Source organism: Condylura cristata, unplaced genomic scaffold, assembly GCF_000260355.1.
Source record: "Condylura cristata isolate star-nosed mole 26May11 unplaced genomic scaffold, ConCri1.0 scaffold00021, whole genome shotgun sequence".
Taxonomy (NCBI): domain Eukaryota; kingdom Metazoa; phylum Chordata; class Mammalia; order Eulipotyphla; family Talpidae; genus Condylura; species Condylura cristata.
In genome coordinates, this window is record NW_004567122.1 from 24,043,207 (window position 1) to 24,069,301 (window position 26,095).

Sequence of the window (26,095 nt, forward strand, 5' to 3'; positions counted from 1 at the left end):
GTACAGGGCCTCAAAGGGATGGCGGAGTTGTGGGAGAGGAACCCCATCCAACTCCCCATTGCGGCCTCAGAGGTGAGCCGTCCCAGATGTTCCAAGTGGGGTTCGGTGAAAGAACTTGCTCCAAGTGGTAGAACTGGCACTGGGCTCTGTGCTGTGTGGCTGTCAGGGATAGACTTGAGGCACATAGGAGGACCTGGTTGTGGAAGGACTTCTGTGTGATGACCAAGTCAGGTATGCTTGCTTACTGGACCTGTCCAGTGTGGGCTAAGGCCAGGTGGGACAGTGGTTCCCTGCAAAAGTGCCATTTTCCCCACCTCCAGTCTTCATCATCTGTGGTTCTGAAACCAAGAGCATTTTCACTGGTCAAATCTAAAAATGGCACTAAGTTTTTGAGGAGGAACAATGTTTTGAAATATAGGTTTATTTTTCTTAAAGAAAAAATGCATGTTTTGTAATGTTTCTGCCATTCATAGTCTACTCAAATGTGCTTGCTTCCTGCTGCAGTTCAGAGAGGCTACTTGAATATGTCACAATTACTTGAGACTTGAAGCAAACGTTATTGAAGAAGATGCATCTCTGGAAGCCCACTTGGGCTGCCTTTGAGGTTTAGGGCTTTGGAGTTACCTGAAAGGATTGTGCCCTTGAGAGTGGTAGGCATTTTGGAGAGTGGTAGGCATTTTGTAGGCAAACTTCCTTAAGTTTGTCAAGACTCAAGGATCCCACAAATGGAGAATTAGAGCAGCTGAATTCTCCCAGCAAATGAGTTCCTGGCAGATGTATCTGCCTCATTGGTTGATACCAGTTCTCACCAAACAGAAGCAGCTGCTGTTGATTTAGGGAGAAAGCCCCCCAAGTATGTGACATAATGTTCACCCCAGAAACAGCATTTAAGAATGCTTCTTGAGACGTCAGTACTTGGCTGTCAATGACACAGCTTCTCAGACACTCTTCTCTAAAAGAAGCAGGGGAGCCTGTGCAAGGGTGGCAAAGAGCGGTCCAGGAATGCTTCAGGCTTGCTTGAATTTCTCAGCATCCTATGACTTCTTTTCAGCAGAAAATTCTTTCCCAATACCCACCCAGCCCTACCTTTCTCCGAGATCTCGCCCTTTGGGATCATGGGATCACTGCCATTTCCATGAGGTATCTGTGTCCACTTCCAAACTTGCAATAAAAATGCTTTTAACTTTCATTTATTAGAATATTTGTACCTTCTCATGTTGCTTTTGTCCAACTAAATGTTAAATAATCCTTAAAAGAAGTAATTCTGGAGATTACAATAATTCTTTGTTTATCTAAAAAGGTAGGATGAAGTCTTTAATGCACTTGGTATTTCATTGTTTACTCACAGACAAGCCTTATTAGTCCCTTTGGAGAAAAGATAGTTTGTCTAGAACTAAAGGGCCTTCAATCAAGGTTGAAGGGGATGTGCTTACAACTAGAATTTTGCCAAAACTTAGTGGGGCTGTCTTATACAAACAGGGAAGCTGAAATGCAGACATTTTCTCTTTATGACAAGTAATCATGGCAGGGATCAAGAACATGGCTTCAGGAAAGCTTTGGATGAGTTCTTGCATCTGGACAGGGGGGATGGCTCAGTTCCAGCCTCCACGGCTAGGAGAGAGCTGGAGTGCAGTTGGGGATCAAAAACTGATGCTGGGTCTCCCTAGTGGCACAGGGTTTAAGTCTCAGACCTATCAAGCTATCACTAGCCACTGAATCATGATTTCTGGCCACTGTGGCCTGAGTTCGATCCCCAGTCAGGGAGGTGACCCACATGGAGCAGCAGACCTCTCCTGACCTGCCCACTGCTCCCCTCAGCAGTAGATCTGCCTGTTCTCCTCTGTCTCTGGTGAATCCTTGCACCTCTGGCCTACACCTCAGTTCTTGTATGTATAAATAAATAAATCTTTAAAATAAAATACCTGATGCAGAGGGTGACCACGTGACATTCACTACACATTGCCACAACGACCCAAAGAGAGCCAAGATTTGTTTGCTTCTTTTTTTCTTTCAGAAGAATTTCTGTGGCAGACCATTGGAAGATAACTCTTCTAAGGTCATGATGCCCAGTCCCCATGGATAAGAAAACAGAAGCTTCCATAACATGATATAGGGCTTTGGCCTTTTTATTTTCTTTTTTACAGGTAATTCCACACGTAAAAGACTTCATAAAGCACTATGGCTCGAAGTATACTCCAGGTGAGCTGCTGAGGATGGAGCTGGCTATTTTGGACAAACTGCACTGGGACCTCTATATCGGGACGCCGCTGGGCTTCTTAACCACAGTAAGTAGAAGTTTGCAGAGTCTACCCTGGACTCATTTTTGCCTTTGGAACAGCTGATCACAACACAGGACAGCTAAGCACAGGCGTGCACACATCCCGGCCCATGCACCACAGGGAGGTGACCCACGAGGCTCACGACATACAGAAGAGTGAAAATGTATCTTAAATCCAACACAGTTCCACCAGACTCCTACTTTAAAGAACATCAAAATAACTACAAAGATTTGTAGACGGCACTATTATGGTTAGTTTCTCTTTTAAATACACACTGCAAAAATATTTAGCTTTCCATTCTATGAATACTGTACATAAAAAGCTGTCTGCTTTTCTACACTTTACACACATTCACTTAGCTGTCTTTATTCACCTACACACAATCCTTGAGGCTTTAGACCATATTGATCTGGCACTTAAAAAAATGTCTTATTAGTCTGTACTTGTTTTAGTTGGGGAGTGATGATCATCCTTCTGATATGATTCGGTTAGTAAGGCAAAATTATGCACTGTGGAAATGTCATGGGGTTTTGGTCTGTTATGAAGCATGAAGATTAAATCACTGAAAGGCTGTTTCATAGTGAAAACTGGCCACTGTGGCCAAGTTGCAGAGTTTCTTCTCTTGTCTGGTAGATACAAGTAACTTTTCTACTATCTTAATCTTGAATTGTATACTTCTGTTTTTCAGAAATGAAACATTGTCATCTAGGTACTTTAGGCTCATAAGGGCCATGTCACAAAGGCAACTCATTTCTTTCTCTCCAAGGTTGAAGCTCAACTTGGCCACAGACTGGGGGTAAAGTCTCAAGTCCCCTGTGGGGCCGTGGATGGGAATGGGAAGGGTTGGGCAACATTTGATGTTCCCTGATGGAAATTTAAATTGTTTGCACTTCTGGTCACTGAGATATGAAAAGGATGGGGTTTTCTGTTCTGACATTAAAAACCACGGTCTCCAGTTCCACGCCCTGGTGGTCCTGGACTGGCCCCAAGGGATGGAGCTGCTGCCTCAGAGGAATCCTTCCCTCCACGTCGAATCCCTGACCAGGCAGCTGCAGCACTGTATGGCGGGCCACCAGGTGCTGCAGTTCAAGGGCTCCACACTGGCCTTGGTCATCATCACCTTAGAGTTGGAGAGGCTCATGCCCGACTGCTGTGCGCCTATATCTGATCTGCTAAAGAAAGCACAGGTAGATATCAACTTTGCCCCCACCAGGATCTCAGGTTTGCCCTTTAAGCTGACACTCTTGCCCCAGCATGCTCCAGCATGATGACTGTGTGAAGGGTCTGCCTTAGTACAGGTTTCCCACGCCTGGCATGCCCTCTGGACCAGAGCAAGGGCCACATGTTTCCATCACAGGATGATCTGGGGTGGTCTCTGCTACAGTGAGAGACTTCTCTTTTCAGCCAGAAAGATGGGGAGACATGCCCTGTTCAGGAGCAAGCAATCCTGTACTTAACATTGCAGACCCCTCACCCTGTAGATGAATATATGGTAGCAGGCACTGGGGGGCCAGAATCAATCAGGAGGGAGGGGTAGGATGGAATGCAGAGTTAGAGCAGTGACTGTTTTATAGGTTAGGAATGGATGTCCCTGAAATGGTGGGGTTAATGGTTCTATGTTGGGTGCTTGGACCTCGAGGAAGTTGCTCCATGCTAATATTTGGGCACTCTATGGCTCATTCTTTGCAATGTAAAATGACTTTGCCTCAAGGATAACCACTCTGTTCTAATCACAGGTCAAAACTGAACAGTTCAGCTGCAAGGAACTTATAGAGCAGCAGCTGAGAAGTGTATAGTCATCCTCCTGCACAACTTCCTATTTTACCTGCCAGCCTCTGCACCCCTGCCCCAGTGCCCTTCAGAGTATAATGGTAGCTCCTCCTTGCTTGAACTCCTCCAAACTCTAGGCTTTATGAATCCTGTAAAAAAAAAAAAAAGTGGCCCTGGAAGAGCAACTGAAAAAAAAAGAAAAGAAAAAAGGCAAGTCCTTAGAAGAAAATAAGGGAGCAAAGGCAAGATCACTAGATTAAGAGCAGCCTGACAGATCCCAACTTTGCCAGGCCTGAGACCAGAGAATGAAAGAAAGCTCGTACTGAAGCTTGACCTTCCTTCCTTATCCAGCAGGGGCTTGTATTGGTCCCTAAGAAAGCTGGAGGCCAAAGGTAGACCACCTTCGGGTGGATGGGCTGGGACTAGCTTCAGGGCCCAGCAACCCTGCCTGCACAGCGGGCCCAGCAACCCTGCCTTCAGGGCCCAGCAACCCTGCCTGCACAGCGGAAATGGACAGTCTCTCCAGATATACCTATGTGGACATGGCCATCACTTGCATCTTCTTCACAGGGGGCAGGCTTATAAAGTATGCTTTAATACACGGTCATTAGATCAAGCTGTAAGCTTGTTTTTCTTTGGTTTCTTTAGCAAAGTCATCTATTAGCCCAGCGAGAGAAATTATTCCAGTCCTGAATGGTATTGCAAGGCGACCCCTGTGATGGGGAGGCACATTCTGAGAGCTTTCTGTTGAGATGAGAAGGTTCTGCGACGGAGCCTTCTCCAGCCACTGCCCTGCCAGGCGGTGGAGGAGGCCGCTAGCATGGCTGTGGGGAGACGCCAGCTGCCTCTCTGAAGTTGTGACACTATAGAGCCATTCTCTGAGCAGTGCAGCCCAGCTGGCAGCTCTGCCAGCTGGAGCTGTGTAAGTGGTAAAGGGATAGGAATCACTGAGCCACACACTTAGACGTGGTTTGTGAAACCTTTCCACTGAGAACCGTTTGTTGTAACTGGGAGTATGATCTGCTAGTCAGTGCAAAGTGGCCAGGGACCAGGTATACTAAACCATGACTGTATTAAGGAACCAAGACCATTCCTGACATTTTCTTGATGCACATTTGCTAGGTATTTTAGCCCCTTCAGCAGTTTGCATTTTGCTACATGTACTGATATCATGTACACTATGTATAGTACCCGGATTGCAGTGAGTCAATTATACTGGGAATAGCATGGCCTGGCTCCCCCGTCCCACACAGACTGAAGGCCAGCCTCTGGGCCTGCCTAGAGCCTCCTACGCCCCTTTTCCTTTCCACTGTGACTGAGCTCTGAGGGTCATAGTGCAGGCCCACACCAGTGCAGCGGTCTCTGACAATGAGGAATTACAGCTCTTTGCTCTTCTTAGCCAAGCAGTAAGCTGAGTCCCAAGTTGATGCTACCAGCCCCAATCTGGTTAAGACCTTACACTCGTCAGGACTTTATTACCCCAGAGGGGTGAGCCAGGTTCTACAGTGTTGTTCCCTCCTCCAGAGAGGCTCTTCTCCTGAGGCTTCCTGAGTCTCTGTCCTTCAAAGCAGGACAAGAGTTTGATGCTCTTCGTGCATCCCCGTGGGATGAGCTATACCCGCAGTGGGGATGTCTACAGTCTTCCCAGTGGGCTGTGAGTTCCCATCCCTAGTCCCCAGCTCATACCCATCTTCCCAGAGAGGAGCTGGCTAATGCCCAATAGAGACAGCATCTCAGCAAAGGGACCTGTAAGCTCCACCAGCCGTTTGCTCTTCTTCAACCAAATGCCTGCCTTCTGTCGGCGCAACCCAGGCCTGCAAAACCATCTCTGGTAACCGGCCCACTGTGAGAAGCCACACTGTGATACTGGCTACATTTCCATGGTTCCCCCTTCATCCCATGGGGCTGCCAAGAAGCAGCTGTAGTTCAGGAAATAGGAGTACAGACTACAGATGCAAATATCAAATCCCAATTCCTCCAATAAACTGTGTGACCTAATGTGTGGGTGATTGTTAAACCTCTGTGCGTTGCATGTAAAATGAAGAGAACGGTACTTAATAATAGATTATGAAGATGAGAGGGATTAATGCACGTCATGCACTTTAGAACAATGCCCGCACACAAGAACTCAAATATTAGTTTTCCCGTGCCGTATTGCCTCTACGGGGATGTAAACTCAAGAGCAGGGTTTGCTTTCTCTCGTGTCCTGCACCCATTTGCCTAATAACAATTCACAAATTAGCTGTATCTCCTCTTTTCTATCTGTGACCCTTTTCCTCTGTCCCAAGTCTACTAAAAAGTCTTGCACTAATGCCCACAGAAATATTTATTATAAAAACAATTCCTATAGAAGATGATCAACCCCCAAAGTTCACAGAAAAGCTACATTTTACCACAGTGGTAGCAGATTAATAGGCTAGAACACATGTTAAATCAGAAAAGCTACTACCCAAAAAAGACACGACAAAAACTCAAAATAAATGCAAAATTTAATGAAAAAAAAAAAAGAGTATACAAAGTGAATGAAAAGGAACAAAAACAATCAATGAGTGGAATAAATGAATTAACAGTGAAGCAGTTTTAGAAAAGCATGGTAACGTAACATATTAGCAAGCCACACTTCCTTCAGGCCTCTTATCCAGTAATGAGCCCCCTTTAACAGGGAACACCCACACAGACATGTATGTACATATTCAATCCATCTGCACAATTACAAACTACCTACATTCAGGTCACTCAGGACTAAGGAGACAAAACATCCTGATTTGCCTGAGAAGGTCTGGTTTGACCTGTCTATTTAGAATAATTATTAACAGCATCTCCTATCACTCTCCAAAGTTTGAGTCTGGACAATAAATTACATGGTGACTCTACCCAAAATAAACACGGTAGACATGGCAGTACATGTAACATGACTCCATCGACAACCCTAATAATAAACATGATACTGAGGGGGAAAAAAAGGAGAAGTGGATCAGATCCTGCAGATAGGTCATGTGTGAGGGGCAGCTTGCTAAATACTGGCAAGTTTTAAGTCACCTTGTGCCCCGAGGAGTGATTTGGGCTCAGGTAGTTATGACAAAATTGCAAACAAAACAGCACAGGGAGAGAATTTTGGTGAGACACACTGAAACGGAGGAGACCCTAGAAAGTGATGGCAGGTCTCCCCAGGGATGCTGGGAAGCCTTGGGCCTGCAGAGAAGTAACCAGCCACCATTCTGGCCTTCCTGTGCCTCCAAGGGGTGGCCTCAGGCTGCGGTGGAATCTTTCCATCCCGTGGTCCCCCGGCTGGCCCCTGAACCGGAATCCTCATTTCTCATGTAACTAGTGATCGTGCTGGGTCACTGAACCACATCTTTGGAGACACATTAGTCAAGAGACCCTGTAACAGGTTATACTTTGACCCAAGTGAGTACAATTTCTGACACATAATTACCCTAGAGACAATCCAGCCCCAGCCCACATCTGCCTCGGAGATGCTGGCCTGCCGTTCTGGATTCCCATACCAGAGCACTGGCTATCAGTCACAACCAGAGGGGATCTACTGTGAGGCTAATGAACCTTAATCTCAGGGTCCCTTCCAAGATCCAGTATCTAATTTTATGTTCATATTTTTTTCTTGAAGGTTTTTCAAGGAGTTCAAGCTTTCAACCCCTCAAAATCTGGATCCAGCCCTCCTCCTGGATAACACCTAGAGGATTTTCACTTTGAGCCTTAACAAAGCCTTAACAAAGAGGCTCTCATGTGTAAGGGCTGCCTTTTGCTGGTGATGCCTCAGCAGACACACACAGCACACTTGCCACCTTCCTATGAATGAAATAAATCTCAGGAGAATGGGTGTAAGCAGGACTTGGCCCTGGAAATCAATGAAGCAGGTCAAGGGAGAAGGAGGGAAGACAGGAAGGAAGATGGAGGACACCAAGAACACACCACTAATCCAACAATAAGTGAGCGTAGCTTCCTCGGGTTTCTGATAGAAAGTGCACTAGACTGTGAGCTCCTTGAGGGCAGGGCCGTGAGTTACTCTGTAGCCTACTTTAGCACAGAGCACCATCGATAGTCTATGAAATCTTCTCATTGATTCATTTACCAGGCCATATATTCTACCCTCTCCATGGCTTGCAAACCAGCGAGAACATGGAAGAATCAATGCTGCTTGGACTTTCTTCAAATGTTTCCCTTAAGAATGCAGTCAAAGGGAAAAGCTTCTTTGCAGACTTTTTTTTCCCTCCTTAACTTGTCCATATACATCAGACACTTTCTGTCTTTGCCCTGTGATTCAGCTATGAGAAAGCAAACAATGACCTGCTGAAAACCTTTCCCAGCTGAGTCCTCTGTGCATTCAGAAAATGGAGGGAAGAAGGGGGGTGCCTTAGTTGGAGTCAAACACTTAACACACATGGCGGTGGTCCCTGTTTACAGATAGCACCTGGAGGCACACAGACAGGCTTTGGGCTGCTGTTCCATTTACATTCACAGTAAAAACACTGGAGGAGGTCTCGTTCATGTTCAACTTCCATCCGTAAAGAAATTCCAAACACTGTCATTACAGGATGTTTATTCCCCACCTCTCCCTGTATATTATAAGGGTACTTGATACAGAAGAAAGGTTTAGAGATAGTTTTAGTTTGTAAAAATCAGGGACTTTGTGTTACTGCTGAAAATAATGGGAGAGGATATTATTTGTCTTTATGCTTATGCCAAATAAAAATTTAGAAGTGTTTTAAAAGTTGTTATTGAACTCGAGCTCTCGGTTAGAAAAAACTTAAAAAGATGGGAAACTGGGCAAATTTCGCAGCACGTATACCAGACCGCGAGGCCACACCTACGACACGCACGTACGCTGTCTCCCAGCGTCCCCGCAGGGCCTCGGTTAGAGTATCACAGAACTGCTCCATCAGGGGATAGTGACACTGTAAATGGAAGACCAGCCACTGGCTCTGAAAAAAATAAACCTCATCAGTTTTGGATTCCAGCATTCATGGCTTTGACTGTGTTTGCATAGAAAGGGGAGACCCCAGAGCCCCCAGGCCTGGGGCAGCCTGGGGTGGGAAAGGGGCCAAGCAAGGCTGTAAACACTGGCGTCTGTCTGTACCAGCTCCCAGTCGGTCCTCACACCATGTATGGGAGAAGGGTCACAAGGTGTAACTCAAGCAACTTAACACATGAAAGTCTACAGTCCGCTCTTGACAGTTAAGCCTGTGCGTGCGTTAACTGAAAAATAAAAATAAAACAAACAAAACAAAAATAGACACATTAAAAGATACACAGACTACCAAATCAAACAGAAGCAAAAGACAGCGATGGACACTGGGGAAGTACAGTCAGTTTGGTATTTGTGACAGGAGTAGAGTAGAGAATTTGTTTGGGTTTGTGAGGTCCAGGCTGAGGGTCAAGGTCTGATTTGGAAGCAATTTTGCCAAAATGCATTAAAACGTAAAAATGAGTACAACCAATAGAAGCCACTAAATGGGCATGGAAAAGATAGCCCAGCCTCCAAAACGCACTTATGACTTCACCCCACTTCCCCAACCAGGGCAGGAAAATGGGCAATCCACAGCCACCCCACCTGGTTCACTCCTGGCCGCCACCAGAAGATGGGAAGAGAGGTTTCTCTCCCGAAGCCAAACTGACTGAAGCTTTCTGGCATGTCCAGCAAATAGAAAAGACCTGTTGTCCAAGCCATGTGGGAAAAGCAGGGGGACCACCTCTGACAGCTGTAACCAGTGCCCCTTGCAGTCGCCGGCAGCCAGCCCTGCCCCCCACCCCTCACCTGGTTACAAGTCCTCCAGTTTACTTCCTTACTGATTTCCCCACAGTTTATTCCCTGAGGGACCCTGGCTGCCTTTTCTCTGACAAGAGGCCTCACCAAAGTGGCAGGGAACCAGCAAGTCTCTTAGGATGCCAGGACTTGGACCATCTTCCCACAGAGCCCCCTTTTAGAAGAAACCAGATTTCTGAGCCACTAGCTCCAAACCCACACAGGTTCCAATTCACAGAGCCCCACACTCACCAAGCCAAGAGCTGGACATGGGACCAGGGCTGGAAGCAAATGCAAGGCAAAGGGGAAATTCACGTGAATGAGGGGTAGAGAGGGCTGGGGTCCTCTCTGGGGACAGGCGGGGCCTCCTTTATCCCAGCAATGCCTGCAGCTACTGTGGGGACACCAGTCACCAGAACGAGGCAGACTACACAAAGGGGGAGGCTGTGTCCCAAAGCAGAGGACAGGCCTTAGGAATGAGAGCCGGCACCTAATTCTTAAATGCCTGGTTTCCCCCTCCCCACCTGCCCCCCCTCCCACCTCAGGTCTCCCCCAGGGGAAAGTCCTTTCTGCTTCTTTTCCTTAGGTGTGTCTGTGCCTCAGTGTATGTCTTAGGGACTGTGCATGTTGGTAGAGGTGCCTGACACTGTGACAGGGCAGGTGAGAAAGGCAGTTTATGTGCATGCACGAGAGTGCATGTGTTAGGAAGTGAAATACTGGCGGGATGGAGCAGAAGCAGCATCCCAGGACCACGGCTAGCTAAGGACAGCTTGGCCCCTAAGCACAGCCACCAAAGAAGCAAGGACCTGGTTACACACATTCCAGGAGGAAGTGGGCATTCAAGAATGGGGCATCCTGCTGAGTTCTAGGTTGGCCAGAGAAGGAGGCAGCTGACAAAGGCCAGGAGTGATGAGCTCTCCACAGTGTGCCCTGATGTGAGCACTGGGTGAAGCAGGCAGGGAAAGGAGGTTCCCAGGTAGTCAGGGAATCTGGGCTCCAGCAGGGAGTGTGAAACACAAGAAGTGACTCAGAGTTGCCCCCACCTGGCCAATAAGCTGACTGCACCCCTGGAGGTGAAAAAGCCTCCCTGCCCTGCTCTGGCCTCTCCTGGTCTGTTCTCCAGAGGACCCACTTCAGCCGCAATTCTGGCTGAGCAGCGCCTCTCCCTGGCAGGACCCACAGAGACTCAGCAGGGAGCTGCTGTCCTTCCTTTGGGCAACCAGAGTTCAGAGTGTGCAGTGGTCAGTACTAAAAGGGCCACGTCTGCTGTCTCAGCGACCACCCGCCAGCCAGTTTGAGCCCCACCCACTGCCTTGGAGACCGAAGGGGACATGCCACTGCTGTCCCAGGAGAAACAGGAGCTCTGGCAAACTGCCTGGAAATGCTGACATTCGCAGGTCCCGTCTCTCTCCTGTTCTGAAAAGACCTTTCCTGAAACCCCCACATATTCCTGAGGGTCAGCCTACGCCTGGTGGCCCAGTCTTTACCATACCAGCTACGAGGGGGCCTGAGAGAGAGAGGATATTACCTGTGCTCGAGAAAGCACGCAGATACAAGAGGAGAGACCCAGAACGAAAGATGGCAAGATTACTTGTGAAAGAAAAAGAAGGTATGCCAGAATGCAAGTGAGAATGAGAAAACACAAGTGGCAGACGGTGGGAGGGGGTGAGCAACAAGAGTGAGTGAGAGCAAGAGCGGACAGGAGCGGAGCCCGGCAGTGACCACCCAGGGAGCCAGTGCAGTGCCCGGCAGGCCCCAGCACCTACTTCTTCCGGTCCTTGTCCTTCCGCAGGGGCTGCTGCGAGGTGGCATGCAAGGCCTGAGACTGCAGAGCCTCCACAGCGGCCTTCCTGCGCGTGAAGGCGCTGGTCTCCTCCTCCAGCTCTCGGCGTTTTTCCTCCACCTTGCGCTTCTCCTCCTGATGGATCCGCTTTAGGTGCTCAAACTTCTCGTGAAGCTGGGAGCAGAAGCGGGGGGAGCCCAGGCTCCTGGGTGGGCAGGGAAGGGACCCAGCACTGCCCCCCCAGACTCCCCCACTGGGCCAGCCCTGCCCTCTCACCTGGCGTCACCTTGGACCCCAAGCCCACACTCACCTCCCTTTCCTTCTCCTTCAACTCCAGCTCAGTCTCCTTCACTTTGTTGACAAACATCTGCCTCATCTCTTCTTCCTTCCGCTGCAGCTCATTCAGAAACTCCTTCCTCTTGGCCTCGTATGTCTCTTGCAGGCTGTGCAGACCCAGAGAAAAGAGGCCAGAGTGGGATTTAAGCCGGATAGGATGGAGCAGAGCCGGAGAAGCAGAATCAGGTGGGCGCTGGGGATAAGCAAAAGCCGGGCTCCCAGCAGCCTCTCTCCCTGGCCCACAAGACCCTAGAAGCAGATGCCAGCATGGCGGGTCAGGCTGAGCTGTGAAGACAGGCTCACTCCCTGCGCAGGCTGTCACCTGAAGGGTTGGCTGTCACCGTCGCTGTCCTGGAAGCCCATCTCCTCCAACTTGCAGCGCCGGTACAGCTCGTAGTGTCGGCTGTGAGTCTGTTCACGGAGGTCCTCCATGTTCACCCGGATCAGCATCTCCCGGAGCTTGACGAAGTCGCAGTGGTTCTCATTCTCCACTGAAAGCAGAGGCGCGTGGGGCATCAGGCAGGCACACAGATGGGCACAGGGGGACAGGGCACAAGCAGTGGCCGGAGAGCTCGAGGCAGACTTCAGAGGCAGAACAAGCAACAGCTGGGCACAGGGAGCACACAGGACCGGGGTCACAGGCAGCAGAGCAGGGTAAGGGACTGAGCAGGGCTCCCCGCCAAGGCGGCGGTCTCCCCACCACACTCACCCTGCACCACGCCCCAAGGGTACTGCCGTGCTCGGACCAGCTTGTTCCCCACCTTCACCTCCTCGGTGCTGCCCACTACTGCAAAGGGCAGGTGTGCCTGGAAAGGGCCCCAAGGGCACGTGAGCACTGAGCTGACACAGGCTTACGGACAAAACTTCCCTTGCTGCCCCTGGGCCCCAGGAAGCGGCAGCACAGACCGAATCAAGGCCTGGCCAGATGCTCTCTTCCTAGAGAAATATCCAGGATCCTCCAGTCAGAAGGGTGAGGAATGCGAAGAACAAAGAAGCACCCTGCCTACTGTTGGTGTTCTCTCAGTGCTTGGGCCACCCACGGGCCACTCTAAGCTCCTTCGAAGGACCTGAGGGGCTGACTCTCTTCTCAGTCCCCAGCCCTCGGCATCACACCTGTTCACTCCTACAGGTGTTGGGGCAGCACCTTGAGTCCGTATCTTGTGAGATTAAGTCCAGGGGAGCCCCAGTGCAAGCCCAGTGCCCGCTTCCTCCCTTCCCATGTGCACAGGACATAGGCTTCGCCGGCTCCCAGAGCCCCACACATCTATCCTGGAGAAGCTACGGCTGGATCCTGCGGAATGAGGGTCTCTGGGGGCTGTGGCAGCTCTGTGCCAGCTACGAGGCCGCTGGCCCCAGAGCCCAGAGGCCCTTGCCCAATGCTCACATTCATGACGGCGTTAATTTCTGCGACGGCCTCGTCGTCGGTGGGAAACTGGTAGATCTGGACCCCATTGCTGACCAGCTCGCCCATGATCTTGATCTTGAACTTGTGAAGCTCACTCTTGGAGATGGTGTCAGCCTTGGCGATGATGGGAATAATGTTCACCTGCCAGGGTGAGGGGAGAGGCGGCAGCAGATAAGTTGCTCCCTGACTGTCACCCATCTGGGCCGAGGAGCAGGAAGCCAAAGAGTTGGAGCTGCTTTCATGGGTAGTCCCAGCTGTGGCGACTCATGACTTTGGCCAACTGCTCACACCCTGGCTCCTCACACCACCACCCGGTCCCAAAGACCCCCCGTCTAGGCCCACCCGGCCATGAGCCAGAGTTCTGAAGCCTAACTAGGGCCTAATTGCAGGTGGCAGGGCCCAGGACCTCCATAAGCTGGGCAGGAGACTCAGCAGCAGCAGTCACAGGAAGACTTCAGCATCTCCCAGGGAAAGGTTATTCCACGTTACACAGTGGAAACTAACTCCTGAGGTGGGGGCGCCCCGGACAAGGGGCTGTGGGCCACACACCCTCCCCACAGTCCCCACGTCACTCCTCATTCACATTCCAGTGCTGGGCTTCACCTCTCTCCAACCCAGTGGGCACAGGAAGGTGCCAAGAGAAATGAAGGAAACAGAGGAACTAGGGACTAGGGAAAGGAAATGAGCAGAGAAGAGGCCGAGGTGGGGAGCAGGATGCTCCAGGGAGAGGGGTGGCGGTGTGGGCTGGGGGTCGGCTGGAGACGGAGAGGGGCCAAGGGCCAGACCCCAGGGGCAGGGGTGGAGAGAGTGCCCAGAGCAATGGCAGCCTGGGAGGAAGGGACAGAGGCAAGGGGCGGCGCCCAGCCAGCAGAGGGCCCGGACTGCAGCAGCCAGTGGCTGCAGCCTCCCACACCCGCCTCGTGGAGGACGATGGGGCCCCTGGCGCTCGGGGTGAGAGGTGCGTCGTACTTTGCTGTCCAGTTTCTTCATGGTCACCAGATCCAGGGACTTGAGGGAGTGCCCCGTGGGCGTAATGAAGTAGAGGCAGACATGGATCCTCGTGTCATGGTAGTCGAAGAGCGAGCGGCGGATCTTCAGCTCCTCCTGCAGGTAGTTTTCAAACTGCGCATCAATGTAGTCGACGATGGGCCTGTAACTACAAACAGCTCCGTCACCGAGGAGGCAGGTGGCTGAGCACACCATGGGGGCTCGGGTCCCAGCCCGACGGCCCAGCAGTCTTCCCTCCTTGGGAGTAAACAGCTTCTGCATGGGGGTCCCTGCCCGGGTGCAGGCTGACCCCAGCTCCTCACCCAACAGGGGCCCTCGGGGGCTCAGCTACCCCCCACCCGGACACAGAGGCCCTCCCCTGGTCCTTATGGTCCCGGCACCCAACAGGGACAGCCTGGAATAACAGATCTCGGGCAGCCTTAGAAGCAAGACCAACAGGTGGGTGGCATGAGCCTGGCCGCCCTTCCCGCCTCTTGCCTCTCGTCCTTATTGATCTGATCCCCGAAGCCCACGGCGTCCACGATGGTCAGCTTGAGGTGCACGTTGCTCTCTTGGAGGTTGTAGGTCTGTGGCCGCAAGCGCACACATTCCTCATGGTGACTGGCTTCCTCTGTCTCGAAGGTGGTGTTGAAGAGCGTGTTCATCAGTGTGGACTTGCCGATGCCAGTCTCCCCTGGGAAGCAGGGAGCGGGGGAGGCGGTGTCAGGGCTGGAGGTGGGGCCATCCCTGCTGTTGGCTGGATGGGGTTCAGCACTCTCGGACTCCATACAGGAGGGACGGCCAGGTCTCCCATTCCCTCCCTCGTCGTCCCATTCCCAGGAGCCATCCCTCTCAGAGGTCCTGAATGTGTGGAAGAAAGAACCAGAGGACCAACTTGGATATGACATGTGGCCGGTGAGGTGTGTGGAAGCCTCACAGTGGGGAAGCAGTAGAGCCAGGCATTGGTGAGGACACCCCTGGCCCATGGCTGCTGTCAGTGGGGCCCAGTCCCCAAATACAGAGCCTGCCGCGGTCCGGGACGCAAGCTCTCCAGGACCAGTCTGACATGCCCAGTGTCTCCGCCTGCCTACCCTAGGCAGTCCCAGCACCTCACACTAGTACATGTGTGTGTGTGCTGGTGGGGGCTGAGGGTCGGCCGCTTCCCAAGGACTATCCACAGCCTGCAGGTGCCAGAGCTGGGCCCCCTGTGGAGACACTGACAGCTCTTTGTGGTCCTCTGGGAGCCCCAGGTCCTGAGGTACAGGGATCCCCAGGGCCTCCCTGTTTGGGGCTGTATTTGCTCAGGTGTGTGCTGGAGCTGGGACTACATTCTACTGTGCTGGAGGGAGAGTTCTGTTTACCAGTGTTCTTGACACATAGTAGGAACCAGGAGTAAATGTTTTTTTAAATAAACAAACAAACCTCCGTGATAAACAGCTTACAAAGCACTTTCACATGCCTAATCCTGTTTACTTGTCACTGGCAACTCTGAGTTGGGGCCTGGCTCCAATTCTGTCCTTGATTCCACAGAGATGCTACCACAGCCTCATCCTGACCCCTCCTCCTGACCGACAGGAGGCCATCTCCCAGAAGGCCGTGACCCCCCTGTCTGAGGCTGCCCCTGGCAGGGACGGGCACTCACCTACACAGAGGATGTTGAAGCTGAAGCCCTGAGTGACCGACTTACTGACCAGCTGGTCAGGGAGACTGTCGAAGCCCACATGGCCGCCCAGGGAGAGGCTCCGGGGCTGTGGCTCTGCATTCTGCCAAGAGAGAAACAGAGGGAGGCAGTGAGACCCCCGCCCCAGCACAGAGCAGCCAAGCTGGGGGAGGTTAAACCTGAGTCAATCTTGTCTGAATTCTCAGCAGATCTTGGAACACAACTCTAGTGCTCCAGAGCTCAGCTCCCGGCCGTTTCCACAGAGGGAGCCCAGTGGGCCTCAGGGCCCCTGAAACCAGCTGGGAAAGGCACTTTCGCCCACAGCTCTGTTCTACCTGGACTTGCATGGGCTTGGGGGGGATCTCCTCTTTCTTGGCAGATGGCCCCAGGACCTGGGGCATCTGTCCGGGAGGGCTCCCCTGTCTTCTTACTCAGGAGGGGACCCCAATGGCTTCAAGAGGCCGAGAATGAAGAGTGTGCACGAGCCTGCAGCCCCTCCACAGGTCCCAACCTCCCCTGACGGAGAGGTGGGTCTGGCCTCTCCTTCTACTCGTGCACCAGGAGGGCATCTCCTGCGTCCTTGGCCCTCGCTCACCCAAGGGCGGAATGGACATGTGGCTCTGCTACAGAGGCCTGGCTTGGAACCACCACGGGCCTCAGGGCTGGTTTCTTAGGGCGTCACGGCCCTGAGGCCTCAGCGATACCCTCTGTGGATCTCAGGCTTGGCCTCACGCCACCTCCCACCCTCAGGCCAGCCCTGGCTGTTTACGCAGAGGAGTCCCCATGAGATTGTGGAGACCTCGGCAGAGAGGCAGCAGAAGCCCTGAATGAGCTCGGGGCCCCTGGGGTTGGCCCGTAGCCCTATAAAAAGAAACCACGGGGCCCAAAGCAGAAGGTCAGGTCAGACTCCAATTTGTGTGGATGGTTTCTTAGCTTCCCTGGGGACGGGGATAATAATCCAGTCTCCGAGGGAGGGTTCCCAGGCTCAGCCAGCCTGGGTTTGGCCCCCCAGCAGCTCCATGTTGGGCAGAAACATGCCTCCTTCACTGCTGAGGCCCTTTGTGCTGACCCCAGCCTGAGAGAGCAGGACCGGAAAGGGCAGTGGGTCTGGGTTTCCTCCTGCCCATTCTGCAGACAGCGCCAAGAGCTACCGATGAGCCCTACTACAAAGCGGGTTCCTGCTCCCGGGCAGAGGAACCTCAGGACCCGGGCTCCACTGTCCTTCTGCAGTGGGGTCTGAACCCCTCTAACTCTTTCTTCCCAACCAGGGCCCTCTGGCATCAAACCCAACCTCCTCCTCTCCACTATGTACTGTCTCCTGGCCATCTTGCCCCTGGCCACCCTCAAGGGCATGTGCAGGCAGCCCAGCCCCAGGCCGCCCTCTGGGCAGCTGGAACACCCCTCAAACAAGTGGGGTGTGGGTTGCTTCTACACCTGCTCTCTCTAACAACCATCTCTCAATGGAGCCTCTGTTCTTATTGCTGACCTTTGCTCCCTCCCCACTCTCCCCACAACCTCCCTCCGCAAGGCCAGGTTCCCCCAGGGCTGCAAACATAACCTAGCAAAGAGGCCTCCAGGGCAGCTTCCTCTCAGTGGTACCCTCATCAAAAACAGTAAGTGGAGCACAAGATGTGCCAGGTCAGGTCCATACCGCAGCATGGCACCCCGGCCCTGTGGGTGTGAGACCTTCCTCCCAGCGGGTGACCTGGTGACCGCTGAAGCCACTTTCTAAACTCAGCCCCTGCCTGGCTCCAGAGCTGCCTTCCGCTGGCCCCTGCTCTGACCAGCCCTCAGTACCCACAGCCCAGAGCCCTCCCTTGGCAGGGACGCCCTCCTTGAGCCATCAGTTGTCCTTTTCTGTGCTTCTTTGTTCTCTGACTCCTCCATAAGACCCTCGAAGAGGACCGCAGGCTCAGGGAGGCCAGGACGTCCACACGTCCCATCCTCCGGCACCGTGTCCCACCACACAGGAGACAAGGCAGCCATTTATAGGCCACTGAACACCACCTTCAACCGCGGCAGCCCCAGGGGCACCTGCCCACCTTACACAGTGCTTCATTATTTAGTCTGTGTTCCACCTGCTCACGGATCAAATGCAGAGGCAGAACAGTCTAGAGGATCAAATGCAGAGGCAGAACAGTCTAGAGCTTTTTTTCTTTTCAGGCGAGACAAAAAATCTCTCAAACTTGAGGCGTGCTGTGCTTGCAGAGAAGGCTATGTGTTTATTCATGCTCTTCTTCCAAGGGTGACACATTCAGGACTCAATCCAACATCCTGTAGTGTGCCGCCAAACCCACCCATCAGCTGTGTCTGCAAACCACATACAGCCACACACAACACGCACAGACACTCCCCACTCAGGGAACTACACAGGCCACTCTCTACGCAACTGTTCCCCAACCCCTGGCTCCAGGCCCCAGAGGCCAAGGGCGGCACTGGGCAGCACACAGCCCACCTGCCTGCTCCGCCAGCCTGGCCTGCCTTCACTCACATAGCTCAGCTCTCTCCAAGGAAGTGCACAGTGGATGAGGGTGGTGTCGGGGGGCCTCATGCCCAAGTTGTCGCCCAAGCTTGGGGTGATGCAGGCTTGCCAGGAGCGGCCAGAGCACACACACACTCATGTGGCTGCCGGCACTGACAGGGACAGAGAGCTGTTCTCCAGTCTCAGAAGACTGATCTGACTTCCTGACTGCACCGAGGGCTCACTCCCATGGAGGCGACTAATGCCAACCTGGCGTTAACCATGTCATGTGATCCAAGACGCCCGCCCCAAGTGTCTCCGCTGATGTGCGTGATGCCCCGGGCCCCAGAGCATCACTGGCACATCTCAGCTACCAAGACTCAGCAGGAAACTTCAGGTTTCCCACAGGCTACCTGGTGGCTGGCCCTGCAGCTTGGTGGCTGAGACCACAGCTCCAAATCCAGGGGGCTCCTCAGGTCTTGAGGGAGTCCACACTGCCCAGGATGGTCAGATAACAACCTCCCAGTGACCACTAGGGGAAGCGGCCTCGGCTGAGTCCACTTACAGGGTGGCACAGGCGAGATCACAGACAGGGAGAGAATGAGTGTGTTCAGTAATTTTGCTCTCCTGGCCTCTTCCCCTGAGCTCTGGCCTTAGATCCCCTGCGCTGCTTAAGCGAGTTCAATGAGACTATTACTTTGCAACCGAAAGCATCTTGACTGTTACAGCCTTTAAAGTGAAATTCCCTGGACGCAGCCTACAGGGAAAAAGCAGAGAAAAAGAAGAGGGAAGTAGAACAAGGAGACGGTAAACGGCCCAGTGTCAGCAGCCAGGCGAGAAAAGAGGTGTCAGGGGACCGCCCCACCACTCTCGGGGACCACCCTGTGTGAACTAAGCCAGTGGCTTAGTTTCCTACACAGTCTTTTCACACCCACTGTGTGTGCCACACTCCACTGTCACCCCCACTTTACAGGGAAGCATCTGAGGTGCACAAAAGCTGGAGAACTCATCAGGGCCGAGCAAGGATCAAAGAGCAGCCAAGGCCCTGCCCCGACCACTCTGCCGTATGGCCGGACTGCTCTCACGGGGCTCCCACTCATTCATCCAGTCACGCCACACGCGCCGGGCACCTCTGCTGTGCGCCAGGCACTGGGATGTCTGCCAGCGCGGACATGAGGACGCCAGCTCCCTGACGTCCCAGGCCAGGTCTAATTTAGTCTAAACTCAAGTGGCTGTAGATGCCAGGCCGGCAGTGTAAGGGAAGAAGGGAGCAGGGCAGCAGTAACCACAGCCAGCAGTGACCAAGGGCCTGCCTATGCGACCCTAAAGACGTCACCTCGCTGAGTCCCCGCAGCACCAGTCTCCGAGGCAGGCTGTCGTCTCTGCACGGTAGACACATCACAGAGGCACCACGGGGTTAAGTCACTTGCCCAAGAGCACATTGCTCGGGAGACTGATACCAGGACCCGAAAGCAGACGCTACCACTGCAAACCCACGTTTGCAGTCACATCACCCTGCCGCCTGCTGGATGCAAGACTTGGCCAAGAGTGGGGTCTGCCAAGGCGAGGTGGGAACGCTGGGAGCTGCAGAGCCTGCGTTACACCCACAAAGGCCGTGGGTCTGCGACTCCAGCCAATGCTGGAATGCAGGCCTAGTGTTGCCAAATTTCCTAATTTTTCCACAGACTCCAGAAACCTAGATTTTTAAATGTGAATCCCTCCCTCTCCCCCAAGATTGGCAAGCAACACACGTTGAGCGTACCCAGGAGGGCCCAACGCTGCATGTCTGGTAGGAGAGTGAGCAGGAAGGCAAATGAACCCCAACTCCCTTCTTGGGATGTTAAGACCCATGGGCGACTGCTCCACAGGAGACTCAGGGCTGGACAACTTAACTTGGACCTGGTGAGAGGCAAACCCGGCTTCCCAGCTCCCTGGGGTGCTGGCCCAGAGGGCAGTGACTGGCCTCATGGCTACACACACAATAGGGAAGTTCATAGGGCCATTACCCCTCTCTAATCACTAACAAGATTTTGGCTTCTGAGCCAGGTCCCGGCTTCTTGTGTCATTTCTTTGGCACATCAAAGACAACAACCAAAATGCTAGCTGCTCACGCCCCTGTGTTCCTAATGCCCAAGCGTCCAGAACAAAGTGGAGAATGGCATTTTGTTATGCAGTCCAGTGGATAACTAGGGCACCATTTTCCTGACCAGGAAATACTGCCCGAGCCTCTGTCACAGCCCTAAACAACAGGCAAGAGAAGCCGCCTCCTTCACCAAGAAGCGAGGTAGGTTTTGAGAAGAACCATGTCTCACAGACTGCCCACACAAGACCAGGCTTTTATCCAGGAAGAACTGGAAATCTGCTGGATGTCTGAACCAACAGGGCCAGGAAGGTTGGGGGTGAATTAAGGCCCTGAGATCAAGCTTCCCAAACGAGGTCATTGTTGGGGTGGGAGCCCAGAGAATACCCGACCGAAATGGTATGTGCCTCCTGGATTTTGGACAAAGAACAGACTTCCCCCATTCCCAGGCTTTCCACAGAGTTCTTTGGTGCTTCAGACACTCTGTCCCCCTGATTGCCCATACCTTACACCCACTCACCTGAGCAGCCTGCCAGGGAGATAGGAAGCCCACTCCCTAGGAGCGCTCCAGGGAGGCCCTATTAAGTCACCGAGCAATGCCTGGCATCACTGCAGGAGGCTCTCCACGCCTGCTGCTGGCACAGACCAGCCTACCCCACGGGCTGTAGCTCCTCTGAGGAGCAGGGCCTGAAATAGCCAGCGCAGAGGCCTCTGGCCAGAGCTCATGGTCACAGTGCAACTGTCCTTGAGTCTGAAAGGAATCCTAGGAATTTTCCCAGGAAAGGCTTAGGCTCTGGTCCCAAGATTCCACAGCAAGCCTCTAAGTCAGGTCAGAGGTTACGGGAAATAACCACAGAGATGTGTGTGGGAGGGCGACAGTGGGAATGCTCTTTCCTGAGCCAGGCGGGAAGTGCAGAGGCAGGATATACCTGCCTGGCATCAAGAGGACACCTGGCAACCAAAAACGTCTCTGTCCTCAGTAGCAACGAAGGAGAAGACACAGCAGGATCAGCCTTCGTGACACTTCCCTCCCTCTCTGCACATAGCCAGGGCTGTGGTTTAGTAATTGGCATCTGTTTCTTTCACACTTCTGTCAAAGCCAGTTTTCCAGGAAGCCACTAGCACAGTTAGTGGCCTCTGGGTCCACCGTGGCCTGGGACAGAGACATGCTCTTGGGCTTTGCTGTGTGACCTGCAAGAGCAGTCCACGCCACCAGACGTTCACATTTCCCTGCTTAGCTCAGGGGCTCCGATGACAATCCCCACTGAACGTCACTGGAAGCAGGCAGCCTCTGTCCCAGGGAATGAGAACCCACCCTTGGAAAGGGAGAGGTGAGCAGGAAAGGTGCCCCCTGGCTCCCTGCAAGCCCGGGCTGAATGCCAGTGCAGGGATGAAGCAGAGAAGCAGCCGGGCTCATGACAGCACCGCCACACCGCCCTGCGGCTTGTTCCTTCACGCCACACCAGGCAGGGCATCAGCATCCATGCAGCAAGGTATGGTGAGTGGCCTCAGGTCCATGTCCACAGCCCCTCCGGGACCCCAGGCCCCAGGGAGCCCGCCCTAGTTGGTCCTTTTATGAGAAATGGGTCCTTCTGCCTTCCTCCCTGGTTCTGTCCCTTTAAAATGTAGCCCCCAGAGTAGGGGCCAAGAACCACCAGGAAGTCATGAGTTCTGAGGAGGAGAAATCTAAACTGCCCCAAAGGCACCCAGGACAACTGGGGTACAGCCAAGATGCTCCCTGCTCTGTCCTCAGGTGAGGCCTGAGGCTGCAGCCAGGAGGGCCCCAGCTCCGTCACAGGCCATGCCAACAATCCTTTCCCCAAGGAGCAGCTGTGCACCTACTACTGCACAACTCCATCTCTGGTTGTCTGACAAAATTTTTGCCTTGGGGACTATCCCTGGGGATCCCAAGACACAAACTAGCAACACAAGAGGGGAAGGGAGGGAGGCTGAGGGGACAGACAGAAGTCAGCCAGCCCTCAGGCCCTCTGCTCCGTCATCCTGCACCTGCTTGCTTCTGGTGCCTGGACCCAAGCACAGAAGCAGAGGCAGAAGTTACTACCCCAAATACACACCTCTGCCTTGCCCATCCTAAGACTCCAAATTCAGGGGGACTCTGTCCTGTCATCCCAAGGGGTATTTGGGTGTCAGGGTTGGGTCTTGGGCTCACATATGCCAGTGTCCTCCTTCAACCACCAGTTGCTGGCCTTAACAGGATAAGGGGCACAGAGCATCCAGTGCCCATCCAAAGCTTTTGCAAAAGTGATGCCCTGGGTCACCAGCCTCCATCCAATTCTGCCATCTCATGGGCACCGTGGCCAGTCCCCTTGCCACGTGCTCTGTTCCTACCTTGGTCAGTCACTTACTTACCCTGTGATCCCTGGGATCATAACCACTTTCCCACCAGCCTCCTTGCTCTGACCCATTCCAATCAATACCCCAGGCAGACTTGGTGAAGTGAGCGGTGTGGCACGGCAGTGCCCCTTTAGGGAGTGGGGCAGAGCAGACCCTCCCGGGTGCAGGTGTGCCCGCTCCGACTCTCAGCACCACCAGGCACTGGGGCTGCACAGAGGTCTCTTTCTCAGCTCTCATTCCCTGCTCGGAACAGCTCAGAAAGGAGGTTACTGGCCATTTTTACATGACGGGGAGCCACCACTCAGTGAAAGTCCCACCTGCGTGAGAGAGCCGCCTCCACACCCCTTGCAGCCAGCTTTAGCTCAGGGAGTGCAAAGGCACTCCCTGGATAGCCTGCTTCTTGGGAAGTGTCAAGATTACAGGGGGGACAACGGAAGTGACAGATGGTGCTGAGGATAAGCAGAGATGGGCGGGAGGAATGCCAGGCGTGAGGCTGCCATGATGCAAGCTTCTTCCCTCGCCCCCTCATTTTTCCACTTTCCCTTGGCCCTAAAGGCTCCCTCACTGTAGAATTTGAACCCCTGCTGTCTAAGATCTTGACAGGAGAAACACACAGGAGAGCCCTCAGAGGACAGGCCCCAAGTCTGGGAGCCAGTAAGGAAGAGGCCCAGAGCAAGACTGGACAGGAGTCTGGCTGTCCGAGGAGTGTGGGAGGCATTAGAAATTCCCCAGAAAGCTGTCCCAGACATGTACATCCAGGGTCAGTCTGCCGCTGATCTTGGGATGGGCAGGACCCAGCCAGAGCAGAAAGGCTGCTGGGTCTGTGGTGTCTGCTACATTCTCTGTGGGGAACAGAAACCCAGCACACACTGACCTCCAAGCACAGCTCAAACAGACTCATCTAAGCTGTAGTCTGGACAGCTCCCAAGGGCTCTGGAGTTTGTGTGACCACCAACGTGTGTGTTGGGGGGCAGCTATCCTGCCACAGCTCCATCCAGTCATACCTTTGTGGCACTGCTTAAAACCAAAGCAAACCCTGGGGCTGGCGAGCCACCCAAGCATATCTCCAAACATGCCACAGACTGCAATTAACCTTCCATAAACTCTTTGAAGAATATCAATTTGGTTGTGCCCATTTTATGAAAGATAAAAGAAGAAATGATTTTCCCAGGATGACAAGTCAGGAGGAGAGAATGGAGTTCAGACTCCTTAATTCAGGCCAAACTCCACCCAAAGGTCTCCACCCAAATTCAACCCTGTCCAAGTCCTCCCAGAAAGCTGACAGCCCAAAGCGTGGAAGGCGTGGAGGGTGTGGAGAGCACCATGGATCCAGCTTAACCTGGTGCAGTAACCACGGCCCAGACCTCAGGTTCCACACCTTTATCTGAGTCAGGCCCCTCTGCCTTGGCCCACCATGGGGATACTACCTGAAATCCTTGAAATGTAGGGTCTTTCCAGTGCTGTGAGGGACCGATGCCAGACCTCTCAGCTCAGCCTCACAGGACAATCTCTGGGCAAATGCTGTGATGAGACCCCTGAGGGACAGGCACCCTATAAATGGAGCAAATGCCTGCTCTGCTACCTTCTTACACAGGCGGCCACACTCCCATCCACATGGACACCAGGGATCCTGTGTCCTTAATATGCCCTCACCACGTGCCAGTCACTACTCTAAGTAGTGTATTTGGCTTCTCTCACCAAATTCTCACAATCATCACATGAGGGAGGTAATATTTTTCTCCCATTATACAGATGAGAACACTGAAGGGTTAAACAACTCGCCCAAGATCACATGGCCAACAAACAGTAGTCTGGGATTGCTATCAGGCAGTGTGTGATTCTGGTTTCTCTACATACCACAGTATGTAGAGACCATTCAAGATCAACTGTTAGATCAACCTCTGGCCCAGACAGACAAGAACCAGACATAACTTTCTGGTCAGCTGGACACAGAAAATGTACACAGACGTGCACACAAAGCTGTAGAGACACTCACAGGTCTCTTGGCCTCTAGCTAATCAGGAGTCTGTTTAGAATTCAGTCACTGTCCAGCCTGGGTACAGAAATTCCAATTTACAATGCAGAGGTGAGGTGAATCTGATTCACAGCCTCTGAATCTGCTCCTCCTGTATTTATACTCACTTAACTGACACACAGCCCCCTCCCTAAAGGAAACAAAACACCCCAACCTAGGAATGATGAAACCAAGAGCTTCTGGTTCAGTTATACATAGTTCCAAAGTAGACCAACAAATGTATTTTCGGATTAAAGGGGAAATTTACATATATAAATTCAGATGACAGTATTTATAGCATTGATTACATAAGTCCCAACTCCTTTATTTAGCCCCAGAACCAATTCGTTATCGGTCACAGTCAAAGTTCCCCCCTCCCTCCCACCCCCACCCCTCAACACACACACACACAGCCCTGTGCCTTCCCTCCTCCCCTCAGCCGACCAGGGCCTCACATGCTGGCAAGAGGACACAGCTTCCTTCACTGTCACAGCCCAGCCTCCCAGACACACCCAGATCCAGGCTCAGACACCAGGGGACAGGCAGACACAATCCCCAAACGGCCCTCCTCCCCGCCCTAGGTAAATTAGAAAAACCTTTAAGAAGTTGGCTATTGGCTGGATCGGGTCCAGAGAGACCCCTGCCGGGACCACTAGAGACACGAGCCCTGCAGAAGGCACTCCCAGTCTGCGGCCCAAACAAACATCCACTAGGTTGAAACTGGGATCGTTCCAGCTCCCGGGGAATGGCTGCCTCCGACCAGACCACTGAGGCCAGACTGGCCTGGAATCGCACCCAGGATCCTGGCGCAAGGGTGTGTGTGAGGGTAGGGATGGTAAGGAAAAGCAGATCCAAGGTCTTAGGAGCCAAGTGTGCCTCTGCCCTGCTCATTTGGGGGACTCCTTGGATTCCGAGGGCTTCGCCCTCACCGGTTGTGCCCATCCAACAGCACCTGCGCGGCTAGGAATCTCCCCGGCAGTGCAGAAATGCCGAGGGGGACCGGGGTCTGGAGCATTCCCCTCCGGGCCCCGAGGCTCCAGCCCGTCCTCGCACCTGGCCGGAGCTGGGCAAGTATTTATTCGCTCCTGCCCACGAAAGGGGTCTGCCTCGCCTTTGCCCAAGGGGGCGACCTCACCAGCCGCCCGACCGGGCGCCCCAGCCCAACGCCCCGGGAACCCGGCTGGCTCGGCCAAGAGCCCGCGGC

At 53.1% G+C, this 26,095-nt stretch overlaps 1 protein-coding gene across 7 annotated transcripts; it reads right to left on the reverse strand.

Moving 5' to 3' along the window:
• Positions 1-2,100: 2,100 nt before the first annotated feature.
• On the reverse strand, positions 2,101-16,080 carry SEPT8 (septin 8). 7 transcript variants are annotated; one of them, XM_012727870.1, is made up of 9 exons: positions 15,964-16,080; positions 14,820-15,015; positions 14,304-14,490; positions 13,314-13,475; positions 12,639-12,735; positions 12,252-12,420; positions 11,904-12,036; positions 11,577-11,767; positions 2,101-3,451 (listed from the first exon to the last, which is right to left on the reverse strand). In XM_012727870.1, the coding sequence occupies exons 2-9, from the start codon at positions 14,984-14,986 to the stop codon at positions 3,286-3,288; spliced, it is 1,272 nt and encodes a 423-aa protein (XP_012583324.1). In that variant the 5' UTR covers positions 14,987-15,015; positions 15,964-16,080; the 3' UTR covers positions 2,101-3,285. The 7 variants fall into 7 exon arrangements, with proteins under 7 accessions (XP_012583324.1, XP_012583322.1, XP_012583320.1 ...); XM_012727868.1 differs by having other exon boundaries at positions 14,304-14,484; positions 15,964-16,079; XM_012727866.1 differs by having other exon boundaries at positions 2,101-3,448; positions 15,964-16,041.
• Positions 16,081-26,095: the final 10,015 nt, after the last annotated feature.